The sequence below is a fragment of the Lolium rigidum genome, chromosome 4 (genome assembly GCF_022539505.1).
Source record: "Lolium rigidum isolate FL_2022 chromosome 4, APGP_CSIRO_Lrig_0.1, whole genome shotgun sequence".
NCBI lineage: Eukaryota > Viridiplantae > Streptophyta > Magnoliopsida > Poales > Poaceae > Lolium > Lolium rigidum.
The window spans coordinates 189,304,935-189,328,032 of NC_061511.1; the positions used below are offsets into that span (position 1 = coordinate 189,304,935).

General features: G+C 44.8%; 4 protein-coding genes across 4 annotated transcripts; all 4 read right to left on the reverse strand.

Annotated features, from left to right (window-relative positions):
* Window positions 1-1,161: 1,161 nt before the first annotated feature.
* On the reverse strand, window positions 1,162-2,588 carry LOC124708375 (GDSL esterase/lipase At5g03610-like). Its single transcript, XM_047240052.1, has 4 exons — window positions 2,282-2,588; window positions 1,893-2,179; window positions 1,518-1,794; window positions 1,162-1,397 (listed from the first exon to the last, which is right to left on the reverse strand). Exons 1-4 carry the CDS (start codon window positions 2,586-2,588, stop codon window positions 1,162-1,164), a joined length of 1,107 nt encoding a protein of 368 aa, XP_047096008.1.
* Window positions 2,589-14,982: 12,394 nt separating this feature from the next.
* Window positions 14,983-16,101, reverse strand: LOC124647941 (putative cyclin-dependent kinase F-2). The gene has a single exon (XM_047187785.1). It carries the CDS (start codon window positions 16,099-16,101, stop codon window positions 14,983-14,985), a length of 1,119 nt encoding a protein of 372 aa, XP_047043741.1.
* Window positions 16,102-16,832: 731 nt separating this feature from the next.
* LOC124648249 lies at window positions 16,833-18,751 on the reverse strand. The gene is made up of 4 exons (XM_047188042.1): window positions 18,642-18,751; window positions 18,204-18,366; window positions 17,776-17,848; window positions 16,833-17,339 (listed from the first exon to the last, which is right to left on the reverse strand). Exons 1-4 carry the CDS (start codon window positions 18,670-18,672, stop codon window positions 17,085-17,087), a joined length of 522 nt encoding a protein of 173 aa, XP_047043998.1. The 5' UTR covers window positions 18,673-18,751; the 3' UTR covers window positions 16,833-17,084.
* Window positions 18,752-19,307: 556 nt separating this feature from the next.
* Window positions 19,308-22,862, reverse strand: LOC124648248 (UDP-D-xylose:L-fucose alpha-1,3-D-xylosyltransferase MGP4-like). Its single transcript, XM_047188041.1, has 4 exons — window positions 22,389-22,862; window positions 22,130-22,291; window positions 21,841-22,056; window positions 19,308-19,923 (listed from the first exon to the last, which is right to left on the reverse strand). Exons 1-4 carry the CDS (start codon window positions 22,860-22,862, stop codon window positions 19,714-19,716), a joined length of 1,062 nt encoding a protein of 353 aa, XP_047043997.1. The 3' UTR covers window positions 19,308-19,713.
* Window positions 22,863-23,098: the final 236 nt, after the last annotated feature.

Genomic DNA, 23,098 nt, shown 5'->3' on the forward strand with positions numbered 1-23,098 from the left:
GGTATTGAAACATCAGATCCGATCTATCTGGGCTGCCCAAGGGCACAATTAGCTACCGGTCCATGCATATATCCACCTGCTAGCCTGCTAGCTAGGTAGCCTTGCCCTTACGTGTCCAGCCAAACGCCATCTTGCATATAGATCGGCGGGTGGTGACCATGCTGTGCTCATCACCGCCAATGTCCGGCGGCATAGCATGTTCGGTCAACAGCCGTTTTGCATACAGATTGGCGTGCGGCCACCAGGCTGCCACCATTGACACTAATCTTTCCCCTCTCGCGTAAAATTATGTTTTTTTCATCAACGAGGAGAAAAATCTCTATACCAGGTTTCAATCCAATCATTTCTTAGAAAAAACATGAAGTGTTGTGCGGTGGATATCCTAAACAAGTATCACATTAATTCCTGATAATAGACACACCGTTCAAACCTTCCACAAAAGACAGATACACATGTTTAAGCGTGCATTCCTTGACAAAGTGTTCAACTATATTTTCATACGAGTATTGGAAAATCAAAGCTTGAAGTCAAATATGTGATTTATTAGTTCAAATTTTGTTGGTTGTTTGGTTAATATAAATTGACGAAAATATAAATTCACTCTCAATGTCTAATAGAAGTTGAAAGAAATCGCGGAGATCGAATCTTTTTAGATGAATCTATCTTCATTTTGACATAAGAATATTGTAAGTATGGTAGTAGTAAATTTGAATATTAAGCCCTTAGAAATTCAAATGTTAAAATAAATAAATCATTACCTACCGATTTCTATTTTCTTAGATTAAGCACCTATTATATATGATCACGTGCTAGCACAGTTAACTAAAATTGCACAAAAAACCTCCAACTAATTTTGACAAACTAAAGATAGTGCGCTTTGCGAGGGTCACCTTGCTAGTTGATCCAATGATGTATGTCGTATAGCCAATGATGTAGTATTCACTTTTTCCAGTATTCAATCTGCATATAATTTTTTTATGAACCTACTCATTTGTTCTATATATATGAACATAAATTTTCACAAAAAAAGAAGTAATCATTTAAATATATAATATTATTACAGAGTTCAAAAAACTATAGCCTTTAAGTAGTCCAAGATACAGTCCAAAGGAAACAAAAAATAGGCATCACGCATGGCTCTACGAAGATCCTGGAACCTAGCTAGTTTTGATCTATAAACTCCCCTAAGGGCTTCTCAACCTGTTTCATCACTGCCTCCCACCCTGTATGTGTTGGGTGCATGTCATCCCAGTAGAAAAATTTGTTGGACTTGTCGCACACGCTGTAAAGAAGCTCCGACGACTCGCCTTGTTGTCCACAGTAACCCTTTGAATCGAAACTCTCACAGCACGGCGACAACTTCCGCTTGAATTGCTTGGATAGCTCTTGGCCTTTACCTATAGGTACATCAGATAAAATTGTTCACATCAATTTCAAGCACACAACCAAATACATAGATTAGAAATCTTATCCTTAATAGCATTGAGACTTGCAGATGCATGCATGGATGTACGTACCAGGCACATTATCCACGATGTTACTGAAGGCGGTGTAGAGGTCAACAACGTGGACATTCTTCTTTGCTGCCATCACTTGCTTCAAGTTATTGTTATGGACATATGCACCTAGGTTTCCGAAAACATCGCACGCGGTGTAGTTGTTGGTCCTTGTTTGCGATGGCGTGCAACCGACTGGGTGCAAGTTGTTGACAAGAACCTTTGTCACCCCGAGCTTCTGCACTTGGTCCACATTGTCGGCAATCTCCTTGGTCACCTTCGCAATATAAGCATTGATCTGAATACATACATGATAGTATCAAAATTAGTAAGCAAGAAGCAGAGATAAATAAATAAATGAATTGTTCAAAGTTTGGTCTGCTGGTAGCTACTTACATCGTTTGGGGCACTCAGGCCAATCACGCCGGTGTTCCCGTAGTAGTCGTTGCCGGAGATGGCCACGAGGGCCACGGAGCGACTCAGTTGCTTCTCTGAGATGATCCCATCTTTAACCATCTTCTTGAAAGTGTCCACTTGCTTGGCGAGGGTGGGTACCTTGTGTGCCGACGTGGTATCCAGCACGCCAGCACCACCATGAGCGAAGGTCATGCCGGAAGGGTCGCAGGCCTTCTCCGCCGTGAGGGCGTGGGCTGGAGGTGCTTCCTCGAGCCCCAGGATCGTTGCTGAAAGTTACAAGAGATCACACGTGTGAGTATATATACTATAGCCAATTGGCAATCATAAATAATCATACTAGCTAGTTGAAACAATCATAAGGTGCATACCAATGAAATCGGACTGAATTTTATAGTTGGAGAAGCGTCCCGACGAAGTATTTGGTCGTGGGTTTCCATCGGCGTCAACATAGGAGGAGCCGTAGGGGTACGCCCACTGCCGCGACATCTGGGTGACGGGATCGGTTAGCGGGAGGTTCCCATTGTCGGCGAAGTCATCCCCGAAGACGAAAAGGCTGTAGCTTGACGACTTCTTCTGATGGCCGTCGGCAGGAGCAGGCCGTGCCTCAACGCCATTGGGGTTTAGAACAAGGGCCAGGAGGAGGATGACGCCCAGGACGGCCGTATGAAGCTTCATTGCCTCTAGTGCTTATGTTGCGGACGCGGATCGTCGAGTCGGTTTCTGTGTGGTACTTTGCCGCGCGGCGAGGATCATCGAACTTTGTCTTCTGCGAGACTGCGATGCGCTCCTCTCTTGTATTTATGGAACCAGCAACGTAAAGCTCAAACACCAGGAAGGGGAAGTCGTAAACGGACTCGCGGTATCGGTCGGAATCGGGGACCATAGCTAGATGTATGTACATGCTACAGCACGGTTGGACACGGAGTCGCATACAGATACGCGTCACGTACGTACAGCACAATCGGACACGGAGTTCACTAGCCAAGCCAAGGACCAGCTGCACGTCATGGCCGATGGCCCTCAGTGCATATGGTGAACCCCTTCGAGCTTTCTCCTTTGGACATTTTAAGAATCGAGGCGAAACCTTGGGTTATTTATTTATTTCACGAAAATTTTATCGATATATAAATAATCATCATAGCAGTACAAAAAACCTAAAAAGTGACAAAAAAATAGATCCAGGGCCCTATACATTATAAAATTAGAACTAATGAATAATTATATGGTGTGTATATACCTTCTATGAACGTTTAAATTGAAAAGAAAATGTCTAGATTCTGAACTTGTGGCATTTAAAAAAAAAATCTAAACTTGAGGCAAAATCTTCTTAATATCTACTTTAAGAGAACACATAGTTTCTAAAACGAGTCGGTCCGACTGCCCGACCGAAAATAACCTACATCTAATGTATACAGTTGAACTGTTTGGGTTTTCTAAAAGGAAAAGAATCCCTTTAGAATGTCAAAATCTTATAGCATGTAAGGCTAGCATAACATACCCCGTATTTTTCTGCCCCTTAAAATACGAGTAGAGGGCCCTGTATTCACTTTTCACCGGCTGAAAACTCGTCAGAGCTAGAGGACCCCGTAACCCCACCCCGTAAAACACTATGTATTCACTTTTCACCGGCTGAAAACTCGTCAGAGCTAGCGGACCCCGTATCCCCACCCCGTAAAACAGAATATGAGTTGTCAACCCCTCAAAACAGGGTTTTAGACAACAATTTTACAACAATTTCAGATCAAACATAGCACATCAAAAATATGTGATGCATAATTCATAGTTTTTACACCACAGCGCGATCAACGCGATCATAGCCAATGTTCAAGCAACGGAAGTTCCCAAATGTGATCAACCATCAACGAGTCCAACGCGCCGGCGCCACCACTCGCCGGAGACTCACCTCGAGGAGTCGATGGACCAAGAGCACTTGCAGCATGAGCTTCACGCGCAACCACGGGGATGACGTACCTGACTGTGTAGAAGGTGATGGTCGCGCGGTGCTAGAAGAGCTAGGCACAGAACCAGCAGTACCCGACGAGGAAGAGCCTGTAGCAGCGAGCAGACCACGAAGACCACGGATAATGTCCTGATCAGACAGTGCAACAGCAGAAGATCCTGAAGAACCAGCCTGCTTACGAGCATGGTACTGCTGACGTAAGCTGGGATCCCTCCTCCAGCAGCTAGAGACATCGTGGCTAGACTTGCCACGGTAGGCGCAAGGAGGACGAGGAGGTGTTGTCATACCACGAGGCTGCTGAGGCTGACTCTGGCCCTGGACCGGAGGAGTAGAGAGTATCAGCGGTACTGGAGACCGCAACGAAGCCGACGGCACAGGAGAACTACGAGCAGACGGCACACGAGGACCACAAGCAGCAAGTACAGAGGGAACCTCAAGATGACCAGCACCACGAAGACGAGTCTCCTCAGCACGAAGCTCAGACAGGACCTCAGAGAGCGGAACACGACCACGGGCGAGCAGCTGGGCACGACGCGGCTCAAACTCCTTGCGGAGCCGCGACGAGAACTCAAATACGCGCTGAAACTCCAGATCCGCGCGCACAGTCAAACAGCAGGGATAGGTGGCACACACAGCTGTACGAAGAGAATCAAGCTGACGCCAAATAGCAGCACTCTGAGTATAGAACTCATCAATAGTGGAATCACCCTGCTGAAGAGCATGCTCCTGGCGAACCACAGACAGGTAAAGAGCATCCCCAGACGGCTGATAGCGCTGGCGAAGAAAAGCCCACTGATCGAGTGAAGGAGATATGCCCTAGAGGCATTAATAAAGTGGTTATTATTTATATCTTTATGTTTATGATAAATGTTTATATATCATGCTATAATTGTATTAACCGAAACATTAGTACATGTGTGATATGTAGACAAACAAAGAAGTCCCTAGTATGCCTCTTAACTAGCTTGTTGATTAATGGATGATTAGTTTCATAATCATGAACATTGGATGTTATTAATAACAAGGTTATGTCATTGTATGAATGATGTAATGGACACACCCATTTAAGCGTAGCATAAGATCTCGTCATTAAGTTATTTGCTATAAGCTTTCGATACATAGTTACCTAGTCCTTATGACCATGAGATCATGTAAATCACTTATACCGGAAAGGTACTTTGATTACACCAAACACCACTGCGTAAATGGGTGGCTATAAAGGTGGGATTAAGTATCTGAAAAGTATGAGTTGAGGCATATGGATCAACAGTGGGATTTGTCCATCCCGATGACGGATAGATATACTCTGGCCCTCTCGGTGGAATGTCGTCTAATGTCTTGCAAGCATATGAATGAGTTCATAAGAGACCACATACCACGGTACGAGTAAAGAGTACTTGTCGGAGACGAGGTTGAACAAGGTATAGAGTGATACCGAAGATCAAACCTCGGACAAGTAAAATATCGCGTGACAAAGGGAATTGGTATTGTATGTGAATGGTTCATTCGATCACTAAAGTCATCGTTGAATATGTGGGAGCCATTATGGATCTCCGGATCCCGCTATTGGTTATTGGTCGGAGTGAGTACTCAACCATGTCCGCATAGTTCACGAACCGTAGGGTGACACACTTAAAGTTGGATGTTGAAATGGTAGAACTTGAATATGGAATGGAGTTCGAATATTTGTTCGGAGTCCCGGATGAGATCCCGGACATCACGAGGAGTTCCGGAATGGTCCGGAGAATAAGATTCATATATAGGAAGTCATATTCCAAGTTTGGAAATGATCCTAGTGCATTTATGGCGGGTTCTAGAAGGTTCTAGAAAAGTTCGGAAGAAACGCACTATGGAAAGTGGAGTCCCGGAAGGACTCCACAAGCTTGACCAGCCAAACCCTAAAGGAGGAGTCCCGTGTGGGCTCCACCTAGAGGTGGCCGGCCACCCCACCTCAAGGAAAGGTGGGAGTCCCACCTTGAGTGGGACTCCCTCCTTGAGTAGGTTTCCCACATATGGGAGGTTTTAGTGTTGGGGTCTTATTCGAAGACTTGGACTAGAACTCTTGGGGCTTCCACCTATATAATGAGGAGGAGAGGGAGGGGCAGCCACTCTTTGGCTCAGCCTTGGCCGCACCCCTTAGAGGGCCGGCGCCCAACCCCCTCTCTCCCCAAACCCTAGCGGTCTCTCTCCTCCACCACATCCCGCACGCTTAAGCGAAGCTCCGCCGGATTTCTCCACCACCACCGACACCACGCCGTCGTGCTGTCGGATTCAAGAGGAGCTACTACTTCCGCTGCCCGCCGGAACGGGGAGGTGGACGTCGTCTTCATCAACAACCGAACGTGTGACCGAGTACGGAGGTGCTGCCCGTTCGTGGCGCCGGAAGCGATCGTGATCAAGATCTTCTACGCGCTTTTGCAAGCGGCAAGTGAACGTCTACCGCAGCAACAAGAGCCTCATCTTGTAGGCTTTGGAATCTCTTCAAGGGTGAGACTCGATACCCCCTCGTTGCTACCGTCTTCTAGATTGCATCTTGGCTTGGATTGCGTGTTCGCGGTAGGAAAATTTTTGTTTTCTATGCTACGTTATCCTACAGTGGGTATCGAGCCGTGTCTATGCATAGATGGTTGCACGAGTAGAACACAATGGTTTTGTGGGCGTTGATGCTCTTGTTATCTTTAGTTGAGTACTTTGCATCTTTATGGCATAGTGGGATGAAGCGGCTCGGACTAACTTTACATGACCGCGTTCATGAGACTTGTTCCTCGTTCGACATGCAACTTGTATTGCATAAGAGGCTTTGCGGGTGTCTGCCTCTCCTACTATAGTAAAGATTCAATTTACTCTTCTATTGACAACATTAGTATCAACGTTGTGGTTCATGTTCGTAGGTAGATTAGATCTTACTCGAAAACCCTAAAACCACGTAAAATATGCAAACCAAATTAGAGACGTCTAACTTGTTTTTGCAGGGTTTGGTGATGTGATATGGCCATGATGTGATGATGAATATGTATGAGATGATCATTATTGTATTGTGGCAACCGGCAGGAGCCTTATGGTTGTCTTTAAATTTCATGTTGAGTAGTATTTCAAAGTAGTTGTAATAGTTGCTACATGAGGTGAACAACCATGAAGACGGCGCCATGAACCTTGACGCTACGCCGACGATGATGGAGATCATGCCCGTTGATGATGGAGATCATGTCCGTGCTTTGGAGATGAAGATCGAAGGCGCAAAGACAAAAGGGCCATATCATATCACATATGAACCGCATGTGATGTTAATCCTTTTATGCATCTTATTTTGCTTAGATCGCGACGGTAGCATTATAAGATGATCCCTCACATTAATATCAAGATAATAAAGTGTTCTTCCCTCGTATGCACCGTTGCATTGTTCGTAGTTTTGAAGCATCTCGTGATGATCGGGTGTGATAAACTCAACATACAACGGGTGTAAGCCATGTTGCACACGCGGAATACTTGGGTTTGCTTGACGAGCCTAGCATGTACGTGACATGGCCTCGGGACAACGGAAACCGAAAGGTTGAACACGAGTCATATGGATGATATGATCAACATGTTGATGTTCACCATTGAAGCTACATCATCTCACGTGATGATCGGTTTTGGTGTAGTGGATTTGGATCGTGTACCACTTAACAACTATGAGGGATGTTGTATTAAGTGGGAGTTCATTAGTAATTAGATTAAAACATGAACTAATTATCATAAACATAGTCCGAGTAGTATTTTGAATTAATTTTGTAGTATTGGCATCCGTTTTCTACCATGCGCTAGTCTTGTTATTGAGATAGAAATACTGTTAAAATCTGATAAGAAACTTTACGGATTGGTACCGTATTGTTAATGAATCAAGAAATGATTAAGTCCTATTGCAAACTTTTAGTAAACCTCACATTGTTGATTCAAATAGCTATGGTTTCAATTAGTACCTAAAGTTATCTTGTCTCCGTGAAACTTGAAATTCAAATCTGTTTGAAAAATAAGGAGCTGAAAATTTAGTTTTCAGAAATAATCAAGGTATGAGATATATGTGATATCTAAGACCTTATTGCAAGATGATAGAGTATAATTTGGTGAGACTACATAAACTCATAAGTTTTATGGGAATGTACGAAGGTTGAAGACGCAAGGCGTCCCAATCCTCCAACTATTGGGGCACTAACGATATTCGCATATCCATGAAGTGACCATCCTTAATATGCACCGTTGCTAAGACTCGTAGTTTCGAAGCATCACGTGATGATCGGGTGTGATAGATTCTACGTGTGCATACAACGGGTGCAAGCCAGATTTGCACATGCAAATACTAAGGTTAAACTTTATGAGCCTAGCATGTACAGACATGGTCTCAAAAAGTTGTCATGAATTGATGGATAAAATTATGAGTGAAATTGTTCATCTTAGTTACTAATAAGTGAAATATAGAACACTTGTCATATGATGATCAACTTCATAATAAGAACCTCAAGGTTATTGGTATTAGACCAACAAACCTAGAAGTTATTAATGTTGAAGTGTTTTTCTGAATAATGAGGAAAGCTAAAAGAAAAACTGCAAAAGATATTTTGGCAGAAAGAAAGAAAAGACTAGAAAGTCTAGCTCAGGTGTATATAAATGATATACATGTTATGGTTGTATTCCTAGTTAGGTCACACTATGAAATTCTTGGATATTATTACTATATTGGTTGGTATGAAGTGTCATACAAAACAACGCAATACAAGAATACAATGGCCTAAGTGATCGACAAGGAATATGATAGAAATGTACGCTCGGAACAAAATAAAGTGTTATTATGTTCGTCGTTGGCATTCTATCTAGCCCTTAGAATTTATAATAAAGAACTTAATAATTGTTATTTTGCTCGGTCAAATGAAAACAATGAGTTGTTCAAATTATGACATTACTCCATATACGATGGATAAGTTATTATAAATCTTAATGGTGAAACACACATACATAACACCGACGCTAAAATGCCATAAGGCAAATGATTTGAATTCCACTTATTTGTGGAACCGCCATTTAGGTCATGTTAGAAAGGATCGCATGAAGGAACTCCATGCAAATGGATTTTTGGAGTCATTCGATTTGTTGAATCGTTTGGCACTTGCAAAATCTTTTCTAAAAGGTAATGACCGAAATACCGTTCATAGGCCGAAGAGTTGAACGGGCAACTAACTTAGTGAAAACATACATAATGATATATGTGGTTCACTGGGCATAGTTGTGTGCGGAAGATTCTTCTACTTCATGAAAACTTTCAAACAATGAATTGAGTATATATGTGGATATATTCAATAAGGAAAAGTTTGAAACATTTGAATAGGATTCAAATAAATTTCAGCATGAAGTGGAAATCATCGTAATAGAAAAATCAAATATCTATGATTGGATCATGGTGGATATATTTGAATTACGAGTTTTAGCGAACATCTAAGAGAGTTATGAAATTGTTCTACAACTCACATTTCTTGGAGTATCATAATGATGATATAGTATCCGAGATATGTATCCAAACCTTGTTGGATTAATGATGAGATAAAATATTATGACGCCATTATATTTTTGTGGATTATGCTTTAGTGACTACCGCTTTTACATTAAATAGAGCATCATCATGATCCGTTGAAATGACACCATACAAGTTATGGTATGGGTATAAACCCTAATAGTCAACCAAAATCGGATGAATGTCTTTGTTGGTTATCCTAGAGATTTAATTGGGAATTCTTCCCATGAGACAAAGACAAAAGTGTTTGTCAATGTTTCTTATTTCCGAGAAATTGTTTCGAGTGAAGTTTTTGAGTGGGAGGACAATATAATTTGATAAGGTTTATGAACCTAAGCATAATGATCAGAGTAGCGCAGCATCGGAATTGGTTTCGGAAGCGGCCACGACGATCATGGCTCTCATGACTACAAAGTGTTTTAGCCATGGAGATCGAAGTACATATTGAACCTTGTAGGTATGGTTTACTTTGTGATCAAATAAATGATTTGTGGACAAAGGATTGATTTTGAACAATGATAAACCAACTACAAAACAAAGAAGTTATGATGGGCCCTGACTCCGTTAAAATGGCCATGCGCCATGAAATCCATAATAGATGAATACTTTTTGAAAGTAAATGGATCTATAGACTTAGATGAAATAGCTTTGAAGAAGCTCGACTTGTTGAAAAATTGTTTACGACAAAGTTCAAAGAGTTGACTACGATAAGATTAGATCTTTCGTAGCAATGCTTATAGTCTATGTGGATTATTCTAGTAATCACTACATATTTCTTTTATGAGATATGCTAGTAGGATGGCAAAATACATTACTTATCGAAGTATGTATTAAAGGTGTATACAAGATACAACCAAGAGTTTTGCTGGTCCGTGGAATACTAGATAGGTATACGAACTTCAATTGGATGAAGTAAGTATTGCGGAGTTGGAATCTTCACCAGATGAAATAGTCAAAGAGTTTTTTGATTTCATCAGAGACGATGAAGAGGCTTGCATTTGCAAGAAATTAAGTGGGAGCGCTAAGACACATTTATAATACTTTATGTAGGTGACATATAGTTGGTTATAAATGATGTAATTATATACTTGATTAAAAAGGTTTCATTGAGAATTAACTTCAATGAAAGGATATGGACTGAAACAAATTTAGTGTCAAGATCTATGAAGATAGATTGAAACATATAAATAAGTTTAAGTCAAAGTACATATGATGGATATTGAAGTAGTTCAATATAGAAATATTAAGAAAATGTTCTTGTCATGTGAAGGTTTAACAAGATTTGAGTGTATCTGACACTCAATGAGTAAAAACACATGAGTGATTATAGATCACGAATAATATGTACACAATCAGATATCATGTGCTATAAAGTGTTATGAGCATATACCGGAATGATTCATATGATGATCATTGGACGACGAGTAAGAATATCCTTGAGTACTTTAGAAGAACTAAGGATATATATATATATATTTTTGTATTAAGAAATGACAAACAAATCGCTGTAAGGTGTTACACCGATATTGGTTTTGTCACATATAAAATATAATTTCAATCTCAAATTAGACTAAGTGTTGTTTAAAAGGTAGCACAATGAGCTAGAAGTTGTCTATGCTAGATTTAGAAGAGTTCTAAATATTGTGACGGATTCTACATAAGAAGGCGAGTATGTCATTATTTTGACAATGACAAAGGATGTTAAGTCAAGAGGTTTTTTGAGAACTTGGTGTAGTTCGACAGAGTCGGAACTTTGAAGCTATATTGTGTGTGACAATATTAGTGACATATTTCAGACTCACGGAATTAAGGTTCCACCGTAAGACCAAACATATTTAATGCCAACTCATTTGGAAATGAGTGATGCGTTGAGACGCAAATGAATTACAAAATACATACGTTTCCGAGCGTGTCGATTCGATGACTAAAAACCTCTCCCGTGAGCAATACATGATAAAGCACCAGAAGGCCAAAGTGTTATATCTTTACAAATGTAAACTAGATTATTGACTCTAGTGCAAGTGGGAGACTGAAGGAGATATGCCCTAGAGGCATTAATAAAGTGGTTATTATTTATATCTTTATGTTTATGATAAATGTTTATATATCATGCTATAATTGTATTAACCGAAACATTAGTACATGTGTGATATGTAGACAAACAAAGAAGTCCCTAGTATGCCTCTTAACTAGCTTGTTGATTAATGGATGATTAGTTTCATAATCATGAACATTGGATGTTATTAATAACAAGGTTATGTCATTGTATGAATGATGTAATGGACACACCCATTTAAGCGTAGCATAAGATCTCGTCATTAAGTTATTTGCTATAAGCTTTCGATACATAGTTACCTAGTCCTTATGACCATGAGATCATGTAAATCACTTATACCGGAAAGGTACTTTGATTACACCAAACACCACTGCGTAAATGGGTGGCTATAAAGGTGGGATTAAGTATCCGAAAAGTATGAGTTGAGGCATATGGATCAACAGTGGGATTTGTCCATCCCGATGACGGATAGATATACTCCGGGCCCTCTCGGTGGAATGTCGTCTAATGTCTTGCAAGCATATGAATGAGTTCATAAGAGACCACATACCACGGTACGAGTAAAGAGTACTTGTCGGAGACGAGGTTGAACAAGGTATAGAGTGATACCGAAGATCAAACCTCGGACAAGTAAAATATCGCGTGACAAAGGGAATTGGTATTGTATGTGAATGGTTCATTCGATCGGTAAAGTCATCGTTGAATATGTGGGAGCCATTATGGATCTCCAGATCCCGCTATTGGTTATTGGTCGGAGTGAGTACTCAACCATGTCCGCATAGTTCACGAACCGTAGGGTGACACACTTAAAGTTGGATGTTGAAATGGTAGAACTTGAATATGGAATGGAGTTCGAATATTTGTTCGGAGTCCCGGATGAGATCCCGGACATCACGAGGAGTTCGGAATGGTCCGGAGAATAAGATTCATATATAGGAAGTCATATTCCAAGTTTGGAAATGATCCGGTGCATTTATGGCAGGTTCTAGAAGGTTCTAGAAAAGTCCGGAAGAAACGCACTATGGAAAGTGGAGTCCCGGAAGGACTCCACAAGCTTGACCAGACCAAACCCTAAAGGAGGAGTCCCAGGTGGGCTCCACCTAGAGGTGGCCGGCCACCCCACCTCAAGGAAAGGTGGGAGTCCCACCTTGAGTGGGACTCCCTCCTTGAGTAGGTTTCCCACATATGGGAGGTTTTAGTGTTGGGGTCTTATTCGAAGACTTGGACTAGAACTCTTGGGGCTTCCACCTATATAATGAGGAGGAGAGGGAGGGGGCAGCCACTCTTTGGCTCAGCCTTGGCCGCACCCCTTAGAGGGCCGGCGCCCAACCCCCTCTCTCCCCAAACCCTAGCGGTCTCTCTCCTCCACCACATCCCGCACGCTTAAGCGAAGCTCCGCCGGATTTCTCCACCACCACCGACACCACGCCGTCGTGCCGTCGGATTCAAGAGGAGCTACTACTTCCGCTGCCCGCCGGAACGGGGAGGTGGACGTCGTCTTCATCAACAACCGAACGTGTGACCGAGTACGGAGGTGCCGCCCGTTCGTGGCGCCGGAAGCGATCGTGATCAAGATCTTCTACGCGCTTTTGCAAGCGGCAAGTGAACGTCTACCGCAGCAACAAGAGCCTCATCTTGTAGGCTTTGGAATCTCTTCAAGGGTGAGACTCGATACCCCCTCGTTGCTACCGTCTTCTAGATTGCATCTTGGCTTGGATTGCGTGTTCGCGGTAGGAAAATTTTTGTTTTCTATGCTACGTTATCCTACATCGAGCAGCAGCAGTGGGAAGAGCCATGAACTCAACAACATGCTGGGCAGAACACTGGAAGTGAGAACAGCAGCAGCACGAGCATCCTCATCTATCCACTGAGTGTAGTCAGTCAAATCCAGCCGGTACGTCGCAACAGCGGTAGAATACTCCTGGACCTTCCGGTCATACTCAGCCAGAGCAGTATCATCAGCACTCTTGGCTGCATCCTTGACCTCCTAAGTAGCATCGGAGACAAGTGCAACGGGCGTCGGTGCAATAGGCGACGTAGGAGCCGGCGGACAGGAGATCTCGCCAGAAAGCACACCCCAAAGACGAAGACCGCGCATGTGGACACGCATGAAGGCAGCGAAATCGGGATAATTTGTGCCATCAAAAATCACCGGGCGGCGAGGAATCGCAAGATAGAAGACATTTTTTTTTGGACGAGACGCTCGGAACTAGATCGAAATCGAGACGAAACTGGAAGACGGGCGGCAGCGGCCTTGGAGACGGGCGGTAGCGGGGCCGGGCGGGCAGCCAGAGACTGGCAGCAGCGGGGGCCGGGCGGGCGGCGGGACGGGAGCGGCCGGCGGCGGGACGGTGGCCGGGCGCGGCGGAAGGAGGCGGCAGACGCGGCCGGGACGGGGACGGGCGGCGGTTGCCAGGCGGCGGCGGCGACCGAACGGCGAGAGAGAGACAGCGGCGGCGGCCGGGCGCGGCAGCAGGAGGCCGGGGCGGGCGACGGCAGCGGCTGCGAGGAGAGGAGCTAACCTACAGCTCTGATACCATGTTAGGGTAATAGACTTGTTGTATTACCAGGGGCCAAAGACCACAATATATAGTACAAGTACATATGCAAATATGCAGGAAGCCCCTGACATATGGGAAAACTACAAGATACAAATATATACATCTAACACTCATCTTCATGGCTGACCGGTGGAAGTGGAACCATTCCGAGCTGAGAGATTCGAGGTACGTGTGGCTGCCACTGACAGTAGGTGGATTGCCTGATGAGGCTCCAGACTACAGCGTCATGTTCCTCCTCTGGTCCTGGGTGTCAATCTACTGGCACTCCAAGAGGTGGACAGATTCTTGAAAAACTGAAGTTGCTATAAGTTGATTACATTTCGTAGATACGGACTTGTAGCCATTTTACACTCATTGGGAGTGAGTTATATAGGCCAGATGTAGGTGTTAACAGAGTTCTGAATGTTCAGTTTTGAGTTTGTTACTTTGTTCTCAAATCACATAGATACCTCTGTCCCTTGTGTTACCTGCTCCAGGTGTAATAGCTTCAGAACACTTTGGCTGCACTTCCATCTCTTGGCATTGTATTGATTGATATATACATGTATCTGTAAGACTGTAACTAGTGCCGATTCACCTCTGTATCTGGGCAACCAGTTGGACCTGGACATGCACAACTACAGCAGAATGTGGGATATAATTCAACATGCCGTTCTGAATTTCATACACTTGAACTGTAGTTCTAGCACAACGTTTAGGTCATATGAACAGAATGGATCTATATTTCTTTTAGCGAAAGAATGGATCTATTAATTTCTACCAATTAAACTAGTCAATGACATAATCTGAAAAGAGGACTGCAGTTAAATTCTGTATACAACAGTTATATCGTTTCTTTACAATTGGATCAAGGATTTACATGGATCGATCATCCAAGCTCTGCCATTAAATAGTTTTAATTACATCGTCGTTTCTCTACGACAGGAAAGCAGGAGTTCAACTGAACTGTTTTACACTCGTTGTGCGTTCCACATCGCCACTGGGATGTTGAGTACGTTCTTCTCTGGTGCCGTCGGTGGGATGAAACTGAGCGGAGTCGCCTTCTTTCTCGGCAACGCGACGGCGGCGGGAGCGGGACGAGGAGCAGCGAACCATGGGTGTTTGAGCGCCTTGGCCGCCGTGAGTCGCCTGTCGGGGTTGCACATGAGAAGCCCTTGCAACACCTGGAACCCTTCCTCTGACAGCTTGTCTTCGGGGAACAGATCCCGCAGCCTGTTGTGCCCGTGCCCCGCCGGTAGCGGTAGCAGCTGCAGCGCCATGGCGAGCGGCAGAGAGTTGAACCCCGGCCACGTCCTCTCGTCCGGCATCCCGAGCACTCGGATTATGCTCCACAGCTGGGATATCTCGTCTACGCAGCCATCTTCACCGAGGAACAGCGCGTTGCCACCGGCAAGCATCTCGGCCATGACGCAGCCGAACGACCAGGTATCGACGAGCGCGTCGTAGTCGGGCTTCTGCAGCAGCATCTCCGGCGCCATGTAGAACGGGGTGCCGGCCTGGGTGTAGGGCGGAGGCTCGACGACGGAAACCGCCAGCCCGAGGTCGCAGATCTTGACGAGCTCCCCGTCTCGGCCGACGAGGATGTTGGCCGGCTTGATGTCGCGGTGGACGACGTGGCGGGCGTGCATCAGCTTGGCCCCGGTCAGCAGCTTCCACATGAATGCGCGCACCGTCGACTCCGGCAGCGGCGGGCCGTGGCGCCTGTCCCAGAGGAAAGCGTGGAGGCTCGGCCCGGCGACGTGCTCCATGACGAGGGAGAGGCCGCCAGTGGTTCTTGGATCGCGCGCCAGGCCCTCGAAACCGACCACGTAAGGGTTCCCGCTGCAGGCCCTGAGGAACTCGGCCTCGCGCTGGAGCTCGGCGGCGCTGATCGCGGACGTCGAGGTTAGGCGCTTGATGGCGACGGTCTTGCCGGTGGCGCGGTTGCGCGCCATGACGACGGCGCCGAAGCCGCCCTCGCCGAGGCAGGCCACATCGTCGTACTCGTCGGCGCGGCTCCTCTTGCGGCAGGTCGTCGATCCTGGGGCGGTCGTCGCGTTGCCGGCGGCAGGTCGCTTGCGGGCGGGCATGGCGCTCGGTCGACGACGCGCGGCTTGGTTGCTGGGGAAAGCACGCGCGATCTAGAGACGGAGTAGAAGGAGACGGCGGCGCGCGCGCTTGGATTGGAAAGCAGGCGAGATCTTTGGAAGAGCTGTATGCGTCTCAGTGTGGATCGGCGGCACCTATATATACACGCAATGGCGAATTGGCGATCGACATGGAAGTGAAACCCTGACCTCGAGTCGGATTCAAGTTGGAACGGCGCACCCTGACCTCGACATGGAAGGCGGCAAATGAGTTTCGACAGGTTGCGTGACCATCTTGCGATCGGATTCAGTGGTGCAAGGCCGTGCAGCCTGCGTTTCTGTTTGCACGTCTGCAAGGTCCTCGATCGACTCGGACAACCAGCTCCCGGCCGGCGCCGCTGCCCTCTACTCTACGTCTGCATGGCGGCGTACGTACGTGCGTGTCTTCCGTGTTGCTCGCCCTTCGTGCATGCCTGCGCACCAGCTACTCGTCTCACCTCTGCTTGAACCTTTTCCATTTCTCTAGGATTCTTGACGAGCTCGGCCATCGTCCATTCGATCGCCTTGTAGATCGTGTCCCTGCCCCCTATGAACATGTCATGTCCTGCCATTGATACGAAAAGGATCGATCGTGTTAACAACATGTCATGCCTATGAACATTGTGATGCTAGCCTCATGGACCATCTCGACAGCTAGGAATGATCTCATCTTCAAAAGTAGCTCTGAAAGCCCCAATCTGAATTGGTTTCTGAATATTTCTGAATTTGAGTTACAGTCGCAGAATTATATATACTTGGAGAGTGTTACATGAAGAGCACAGTAATGCCACATCAAGTTTTAATACTATACATCTTTACAAATTTTACAATCTGAACACAACTGAACCACCACAGAATTGTATCGTTAGTTCGCTACTATTCGAGAGTCGACACATTATTTGTTCTGTGGCTAGCAGTAGCAGTAACAATTTTGTCATTGTGCCTGCTCATAGCTTGTTGGTCTTGGCAAGGTACACAACGGCGCCAGAGGTGGCCAAAGGAATGACCATGTCGTCGGAGAAGGACTTGAGGCCCGGGATGATCCTCTTGGCGAGGAGCGCGCACACCGGGGCGCCGAAGAGGACCACCAGCACGTCAAGGGCGGCCTTGCCGAAGGTGAAGCTGTCCATCGTGATGATACTCTCGGTGATCTTCATGAAGTCCGTCTTGCTCAGGTTTGCTGTACCGTTGGGGTGAACAGCCTGCACCAGATGGAAAACCAAATCAGTGCTCCTTCATTACTAGGACATTTTTCATCACTGGTCATATCTGTTGTACACAGGGCATTGCCCTTAAACCTCCTTGCCATTGTTGCTTCCCTATCTTCTTGGTGCGTTCATATGGTTTTCGAAATGCATGAGTTCATTACGAATTTCTACAAACTGCATGGGTGCACGTCCCTCCGGACGAGACTTCTTGTTAACTTTCACATGCTTGCGCAATGGGGGAAAATGTCACTGCAGAGATGGCCTTAGTCAAGGTGAGCACTTGTTACATGTGATGCATTACTTTCCCTCGTTGTCATGACATCTAGTATTTCGAAAGATTTGAAAAGAAAGAAAGATGCCAAACTCTGTTGGGAAGCTATGCCAAAGAAAGCAGAGAACTTCCTTCGTTCTAAAAAAGGGTATATCTGACCTTGTACGCATCCTCAAGTCTCTTTTTCGATGGCATCTTGTACTGCAACTGCCCTCGTTCTTCACAGAACATTCTGAATAAGAATGAAAATAACAGGTAGAGATTAGTATCAGGTAATTTTCTTGAAACAACCGATGCTGAAGCAAGAAGATCCTGTTTTTCTAGGTAATAAAGATCGAGTTGTTTTTATATTTCTCAATGAGGAATCAACGGCATGGTACGAATCTGACCCAGCTAATCTACCCCTGTTTATACTCATGGATGCACATTTTATCCGGAAAACACAAGGAATCACATGAGAGTTCATGCATGTATCGAATAATTCAACTATAATACAAATTTGTACTGCTCCCTGAAATAAATATTTTCGAGGCTGATACAACAGTACTGCATACCGTTGTTCTCCAGGTTGTGAGATGAAAGCTTACTCGATGAGTTCATAAATGGCGTGGTAGAATTCGTCGAAGGTTTTTGCGCTCTGGACTTTAGTCTCGTAGTTTTTCGCCATAAAATTGATGAGCTCCTTGGCCTCACTAGGTTTAGGCACAACCTTGCCGTCCTTATCGGTCTTCTGCGTCGCCTGCTCGGCACCTGCCATAAACATTACCCGTGCTAAGATCTCCGTTCAATAACTTGGACCTCACTCACAGGAATTTCACGGCAGTAGTTGAATTCCCAGGGGAGTCAAGTGAGATTCCGGCATTCCAAACAGAGTCTAGCTGTCTAGGCGTATGAGTTCTTGCAAAATATAGTGCCATCTTGCAGTGCAACAATGGATAGATACCAAACCAAACTAGCATGCATGCATTTAAAGAGATGATTTACCCAAGATTTTATTGGGCAGGAGCCCGTGGTGTTCATCATACCTTGCTTCGCCTTGGCGACGACCTGACCCATCTCGTCGACGCAGATGGCTGGATTGGTTTTCCTTTGGTGACGAGAGAAAGAAGAAAGAGGGATTTGTGTGCACAGGAAAGCACGGGGGCAGGGGTAGCATATATCTGTGAGCCCGTTGCTCCACCGGTGTTCCTTGTGTGAGGCCAAGGCAACGGCGTTGCTCCTACGGAAAGCAAAGCTGGGAGGCATCAAGGAAAGGGTCCTACAACAGTAGCCGCTCTGGCTTCCGCCGACGCTAGCTTGGGATTCCAGTAATCTAATTGCAGTCGTTCTGCTGATGAGAAGATCAGATTCTCAGGCGTGCGACGTATCGAAAAGATAAGAATGATCAATGATATGAGCAACCTCATTTTGGCACGTGCCTTGTGAAAGTGGACGAATGATGTTCCACAGTGCCCTTATGGAACCAGGAAACAATATACAAATTACATAAGAGTACATTTCAATGCCGCTCAGATGGAAAGATATTCCAGTGTTAGAATAGGAGCCTGGTGTTTCAATCAGATCTTCGAAAGAGATGATGAATGCCCTATTCCACAAATGATCAGAAAAGCGTATCATCATCGGAGTGTGAATGCAAATTGAAGACACACGACACTCAATGGACATGTATTTGAAACTGATGACAAGCAATAACATTTGTAAAAGGACCCAAGACTAAACAATGATACACTGCTTTCCAGTAATAATGATACAGCCTCACAAAACTACTATGCTATACAAAGTGAACGAATCAATGGATGTGCACAATATGCGTACCTACATTACCTCCTCCTTCCTGCCCTAAGGTCTGACTGATCTCAAACCAGCAATTTTCGTTACAAGTGTGTTTCTAAAGACAAACTACACCAGTAAAGGTAACTCCCGAGGGTGTCTTGATGTACAAACAGAATCTTCAGCTTTCAGATATCACATTCAGTTGTTGCATTCCATGTGGAAGATCGTCCAAAATCTGGTTCAGCAGCCCCTGCCAGTAAAATACCGGCTACAAAATTGTGGCCCTGTAGCAAGGAGAGATGTACTTTAGCCATTACAGCTTGTTCATAGTTTACCAAGTGGTGACTCGTCACTGTGTTCATCCACCAGCCAGAGCTTATGATCGCGGAAGCGTTTTATCTTCTTTTCAAACCCAGTTATGTAGTTGTTATGTATAATGACATGTTTGCCCTTCGTCTCCTTGACCCATGTTTTATTCTTGAAATATAGACCTCCAGTTGGAAAAGCAGATTGGGGTAGCAGATACACATCCACCTGCAAGCATATCCTATATTAGTAGTTTTAGAAAGGACATATGCTTAGAGACAACAATCCACAAAAATATTCTGGAAAACAGAATAAAACACTTTGCTGTGTACCATGCCTTGTTTCTGTCCATAAAAGGCCTCCAGAAGAAGATATTCCCATAACGTAAATCAAAAACTTAAATGCAGCAATGATATTGATAGAAAAAAACAGTAAACATGATATATTTACAGAAAGTTCGTAATCGTACATGACATAGAAGTTATCAATAAATATGATATATTTACAGAAAGTTCGTAATCATACGTGACAATATGTCATAGCAGTTATGAACTTCCTTTTACTTACTCCCTTAGAAAGGTTATTATTGAACAATTACACATTAAAAATTGCAAAGCTTAGTACAACCAATGCATGTCTATTGAAGTCCACATTGAAGACAACAACTTAAGCCGCGTTTGACATTGCGGTGGATTATGGTAATCATGTTTGTCGACCAACCAGATTTTGCCCAATTTAGTGTTTGTTTCATCCACTTCTGCCAACTTTTGTGGCTAAATTTCAACAGCAAATTATAAGATAAGCACAGCACAATACAATAAAATACAAGTACACAACACAGTTTAGCAACTACAAACTGTGGCTTAGAAGCTAAAACCAAGATCATGCTAAAATAGTTACTCCAGTCCAACATTATACGGTATTGTTTCATAAGCACATGACACCAACAACTCAAAGTAGCATTAAAGAACAGAATATTAGAGTTTGGGGGTCACTAAAATCTGCAATATACATACCACGAGGAATGAATAGATTTTAGGCGATGTTTCAGATGGAGATAAGAGCTGATCAAGACGGAGATCAAACAAAGTGGAATAAATTTGAAGAGGAACAAATATCAAGTCAAAGAGAAACGTTAACTACTTTACCATGCAGAGATAAACATTTACACTCTGCTTCCAAGTTCAAAAGATTAATCTATTTGGTGTCTTTCATGATGTAGTTATAATTTTGTTGTATATACGAATGATTAACTCTTATATCCTAGTCTCCTAACCTTGCACAATACAATTTTAAAAAGCATTCCCTACTAGCCTAGGGAGTTCAGAGTGCACCTGGCTTTAAATACTAAATATTATCTGTACATGCTGATATATCGGCCAATATTGTGATTTCGGTTGGTTACCGATACTGAATAACCGACGGATATTTGGTCATATAACTCTTTTGCTTTTCAGGCCAAGCGTGATATCTGACATTTTGAACAATGTCCCACCAGGACACTAGCCTGATCACTGTCTACTTCCTGTGTGCGGCCTCGGCAGATTTGGTACAGAATCATATGCATGACATCGGACTCAAACTCTTATCTTTACACTTTAGTATCATGAACTTGAAAAGTAAACAGAATTTAAACCAATCTTGACTGGCTTGGGGAGTTATAAACTGACCTAAGCTACAAAGCATATAGCAAAACCAATTTAGATTTTAAGCAGCCCTGAACGCATTGACCAACCTTCTGCCACATTTGTTCAAGCAAAGAAACAAATGCATACACTCAGTTTAATCAAATGCAACAAATAAATTTCAATACTTGCATGCCACAAGAAATAAAGTTTGTTTCATGATGTATGAATGATTAACTCACAACTATTGAGTGCTAAAACACCATTGTGTTCAAACTTTTCATATGTAAACAAGCCATTTACATAAGCCAAAATTGATATCAAGATTTGAGTTCTTTGGTTCTTCAACTGACTTAGACCACAAAGCATATATCAAAACAAATTTACATTTTAAGCTGCCCTGGTCCCGTTGACCAGTTAACTCAATGCCACTAGTTTGTTCAAACAAGGAACAAATGCAACAAAACGAAGTTCAAATAAAATACTTGCATGCCACAAGAAATACTTAGATGCCTCTAACCTGGCCGACAGTCTTTAGCAAAGCCCAGTTGAATGCTGGCTGATCATTTGATTTCACTTTCTTGGACCAGGGCTGCTCCTTGAGCTCCTCGATCCACTTCCTCAGCAACAGCTTTGCCCCTTCTGTTGGCTGCAGGTAGATCATACAGCTGCAAATGTACGGCCGCCCCTTCTTACCTGGCGGCGGCAGAGCATGTGAATGATCTAGTGGCTTCACCTGCACCGACAATCCCAACATCATCAGATACTCTTCCAACAGCCCCAGTTACAAACACAGCAATTATACATACCTCAGTCATGTCGTCCATGAAGTACACGTCATGAGTGCCGACGATATATGGGAACGGGTCGGCAAGCCAGACCATGTCGACGTCGTTGTACATGACGGCGTACCCCAGCTCAAGAATCTGCAGCAGGTGCCGCGGCCGCCGCGAGGTGAAGTTAAAGAACCCCTGCACTCATTCACACACCGGCCAGGCGTGGTCACGCACGTGGACATTTCATCGAACAGCTCGTGGTTTAAGCTGAAACAAAAAAAATTGTCCTCACCTGGGATCCGAACTTGTGAGCGGCCTGGGCGTCGGGCGCGGGGGGCACGAGGACGGCGTGGCCGGGCCACGCGGCATTGATGCGCTCGAGGGTGTCGTAGTCCTCGGCGACGACGAGCACCTGGTCGGCGCGGCCGGCGCGGCGGACGCTGATGAGCCAGTTGGAGAGGAAGGGGAGGTAGGGCCCGGAGACGGCGGCGAGGATGATGGTGCCGTTGCCGGCCGCCGCGGCGAAGGCTGCGGCGTCCTGGAGCGTGTAGGAGCGCCATGGGGAGGCCGGGGCGGCGTGGCGGGGCGGGCCCCAGGGGAAGAGGAGCGCGAGGAGGAGGAGGAGCGCGAGGAGGGAGAAGAGGTAGGGGAGCGTGAGGAGGGGGAAAGGCCGGGGAGGAAGGCCTGCGTTGGCTGCGGCGGCGGAGATGGGGAGGGAGTCGGCGGCGCCCAGCGGCTTCTGGTGCGGCCGCTGGTGGAGCGACATTGCCAAAGATCGGAGTTTCTGGAGATGTGGGACACTGGGAGGAGAGTGTGACTCAAGAGTCTATTGCAAAAGGGGAGTTTTTTTTTTTTTTGCCTCTGTTTACTTTGCAACTTGATCTTTTTGCACTCTTTTACTTTGTGGCTTTACATTTTGTGTCTGTTTTCTTTGGCAGTTGATGATTTGTCCTCTTTTACTTTGTGTTTCATTTCTTGCCCCTGTTTTCTTTTGGCACTTGA

Coding starts and splice junctions, on each gene's coding strand:
- LOC124648248 (XM_047188041.1), bottom strand. CDS start 22,862: ATGTCGCTCCACCAGCGGCCGCACCAGAAGCCGCTGGGCGCCGCCGAC. Junction 22,292..22,388: donor CTCACAAGTTCGGATCCCAG/GTGAGGACAATT, acceptor GAATGAGTGCAG/GGGTTCTTTAACTTCACCTC. Junction 22,057..22,129: donor TCATGGACGACATGACTGAG/GTATGTATAATT, acceptor TTGTCGGTGCAG/GTGAAGCCACTAGATCATTC.
- LOC124708375 (XM_047240052.1), bottom strand. CDS start 2,588: ATGAAGCTTCATACGGCCGTCCTGGGCGTCATCCTCCTCCTGGCCCTT. Junction 2,180..2,281: donor AATTCAGTCCGATTTCATTG/GTATGCACCTTA, acceptor TGTAACTTTCAG/CAACGATCCTGGGGCTCGAG. Junction 1,398..1,517: donor CATCGTGGATAATGTGCCTG/GTACGTACATCC, acceptor ATGTACCTATAG/GTAAAGGCCAAGAGCTATCC.
- LOC124648249 (XM_047188042.1), bottom strand. CDS start 18,672: ATGGGTCAGGTCGTCGCCAAGGCGAAGCAAG. Junction 18,367..18,641: donor CGTCGCCAAGGCGAAGCAAG/GTATGATGAACA, acceptor TGTTTATGGCAG/GTGCCGAGCAGGCGACGCAG. Junction 17,340..17,775: donor GACTTGAGGATGCGTACAAG/GTCAGATATACC, acceptor CATCTGGTGCAG/GCTGTTCACCCCAACGGTAC.
- LOC124647941 (XM_047187785.1), bottom strand. CDS start 16,101: ATGCCCGCCCGCAAGCGACCTGCCGCCGGCAACGCGACGACCGCCCCA.